Source organism: Pterocles gutturalis, unplaced genomic scaffold (genome assembly GCF_000699245.1).
Source record: "Pterocles gutturalis isolate BGI_N339 unplaced genomic scaffold, ASM69924v1 scaffold28431, whole genome shotgun sequence".
NCBI lineage: Eukaryota > Metazoa > Chordata > Aves > Pterocliformes > Pteroclidae > Pterocles > Pterocles gutturalis.
In genome coordinates, this window is record NW_010106311.1 from 2,628 (window position 1) to 4,661 (window position 2,034).

At 58.0% G+C, this 2,034-nt stretch overlaps 1 protein-coding gene across 1 annotated transcript in view; it reads right to left on the reverse strand.

The window, feature by feature from the left end:
- The window catches only part of BRF2 (BRF2, RNA polymerase III transcription initiation factor 50 kDa subunit), a gene marked incomplete at its 5' end in the record, with an annotated part of 2,189 nt that extends 589 nt beyond the window's left edge, over positions 1-1,600 (reverse strand). Inside the window, 3 exon segments of the mRNA XM_010087749.1 lie at positions 6-120; positions 816-1,137; positions 1,498-1,600. Coding sequence (XP_010086051.1) covers positions 6-120; positions 816-1,137; positions 1,498-1,600 — 540 coding nt within the window.
- Positions 1,601-2,034: the final 434 nt, after the last annotated feature.

Consider the following 2,034-nt stretch of genomic DNA (forward strand, 5'->3'; position numbering starts at 1 on the left):
CCGGTACCCAGCCACTTCTCGCTGGACAGCTCCACCATCTGCATTGTTCGGGTGACCATCTTCTCCTTGTCCTCTACAAACCAGGCAGGGACGTCGGACGCGTGCTGGAAGAGCCGGAAACTGCAAGAGCAAAGAGCCTGTTGTTAGCAGCAGGGCAAAAGGAAGTCTCACCACGCAGCGCCTCGGGAATCCCGCTCGCTGCGGGAGCTGGCTGCAGGAGGGGCCTTTTGGCCAAACACATCCTGCTCCTGCCACGGGCTTCTGCTCACATTACTGAGCTTTCACTGCCCGCTCTGCAAACTGAGGAGAAAGGAGAAGAATCACAGCCCAGACTGTGACAAAAGAGGCAAAAAAAGCCACCACAGGCTGTAAAAACCCCAGCACACACGTGGGCTGTTCCCCCCAGCCCACCAGGAAACACCAGTCCTGCTCTTTCCGCTGGTGACATCCACCCCCAGGGCACTCCGCTGCACTCCGATTGCCACCTGGAGCAAGAACTCAATGAAATTTGTCATTCAAGGGACAACAGTGCGCTTCCAAATCATGAATTTTAGATGCTGCTGCACCAGCACTGACACCCAGCCTGACGGGCTCCCCGTAAACATGCCCCTGCTTCGCACGCCGGGCTGCAAGCTGTCAGAGGGAATTCTTTTCCAGCTGATGTGGTTTTGCCTTGGTGAACTCAGCAACAACATGGTGGAACAGCACAGGTCACCCTGTGCGTGCCTGTGGACTTCTGCCCTGGCCACGGCTGCATTTCAGAAACTTTTCCACCCACGGTGTCAAAGGCAGGACTCTGAAAGGGGCCCCGATACCTGTTCAGGTGCGTGTTCACCAGATCCGCCAGGCTCAGGGCCGGCACAGAGAGCTCCAGCTCTTTCTGAAGGCTCAGGTAGACGCTGGCAAACAACTCCTGCTTCGCGTACAGGAGGGAGCAGATCGTCCCCATCGTCAGGGGCCAGTTGTGCTGCCGACAGGTCACAAAGACGCAGCAGCCGCCCAGAAGCTCCTTCTTCTCCAGACTGATCAGGTGGAAGGAGGGGTTCTGCAGAGCTCTGCGGAAGTACGACACTGCCGTTTCCTCAAACACCGTCGGGAGCTGGAGGACTTTACAGAGATCCTGGACCCTCCTGATCCCTGTGAGAAGACACAGCCCTTAAAAATCAGCTCTAGCAGCTTCTGACACACACTGCTCCTCACCATTACACTGCAGACAGCATTCCCCCTGCCTCAGGCAACAGCGCGAGGGCAGCCCGGTTCCTGCAGCCCACATGCAAAGATGTCCCGAGTCCCTTAGTGCAGGTGGGGCGGTTTGCTGAAGGCAGGCGCTGGCTGGATGCAGAACTGCCTTCTCCACGCTTTACTGCCTTCTCCATGCTTTACTGCCAGCTCCGAAGGCTTTTACCACGTCAGAGAGCATTAGAAACATGTTACACAAGCTAGAGCAGCAGCAAGAGAGAATCTGTGCACGAATGAAACCTAACGGCATGCTCTTACCTCGCTGCAGGCAGCGGCTCTGCTGCTCTCTCTGGCCAGTGCTCTGGGAATAGGCCACCTCTGAAAAACAGCCAGTGTTAGGGCAGATAACCTCGCAGGGACTCTGGGGGACAGGGTCATGTAGATTTTGGGCAAACAGATGCCCATGGTGCTGGGTTTCAATTCTCAGAATTGACAGGTCCCTGAGGCCACTAGACAAGAGCTGACAGCCTGGGGGAAGCGATGGCGAGGTGCCGGATCCCCTTCAAGCCATTGCTGCTCTGCAAACAGAACGAGCAAAGGGTCTTGGGGCTCTGCACTGCACTGGGATGAGATTTCAGTGCCAGGAAGCAGCACACAGCCGGTTCTGAGCCTAAAACCTGGCAGAAAAGTGCTGCCGGTCCCTAGAATGGCACAACTGCGCTAGGCTGCTGCTGAGGGGAGGAGGGAGGGGGGAGCGGCCGGCCCAGCCCCACACACGGGGCCTTTCCCACCCCGCGACGGACAACGGCCCCGGGGCTGGCTGAAGCGGCGGCCTGGGGAGACCTCCGCCGCTCG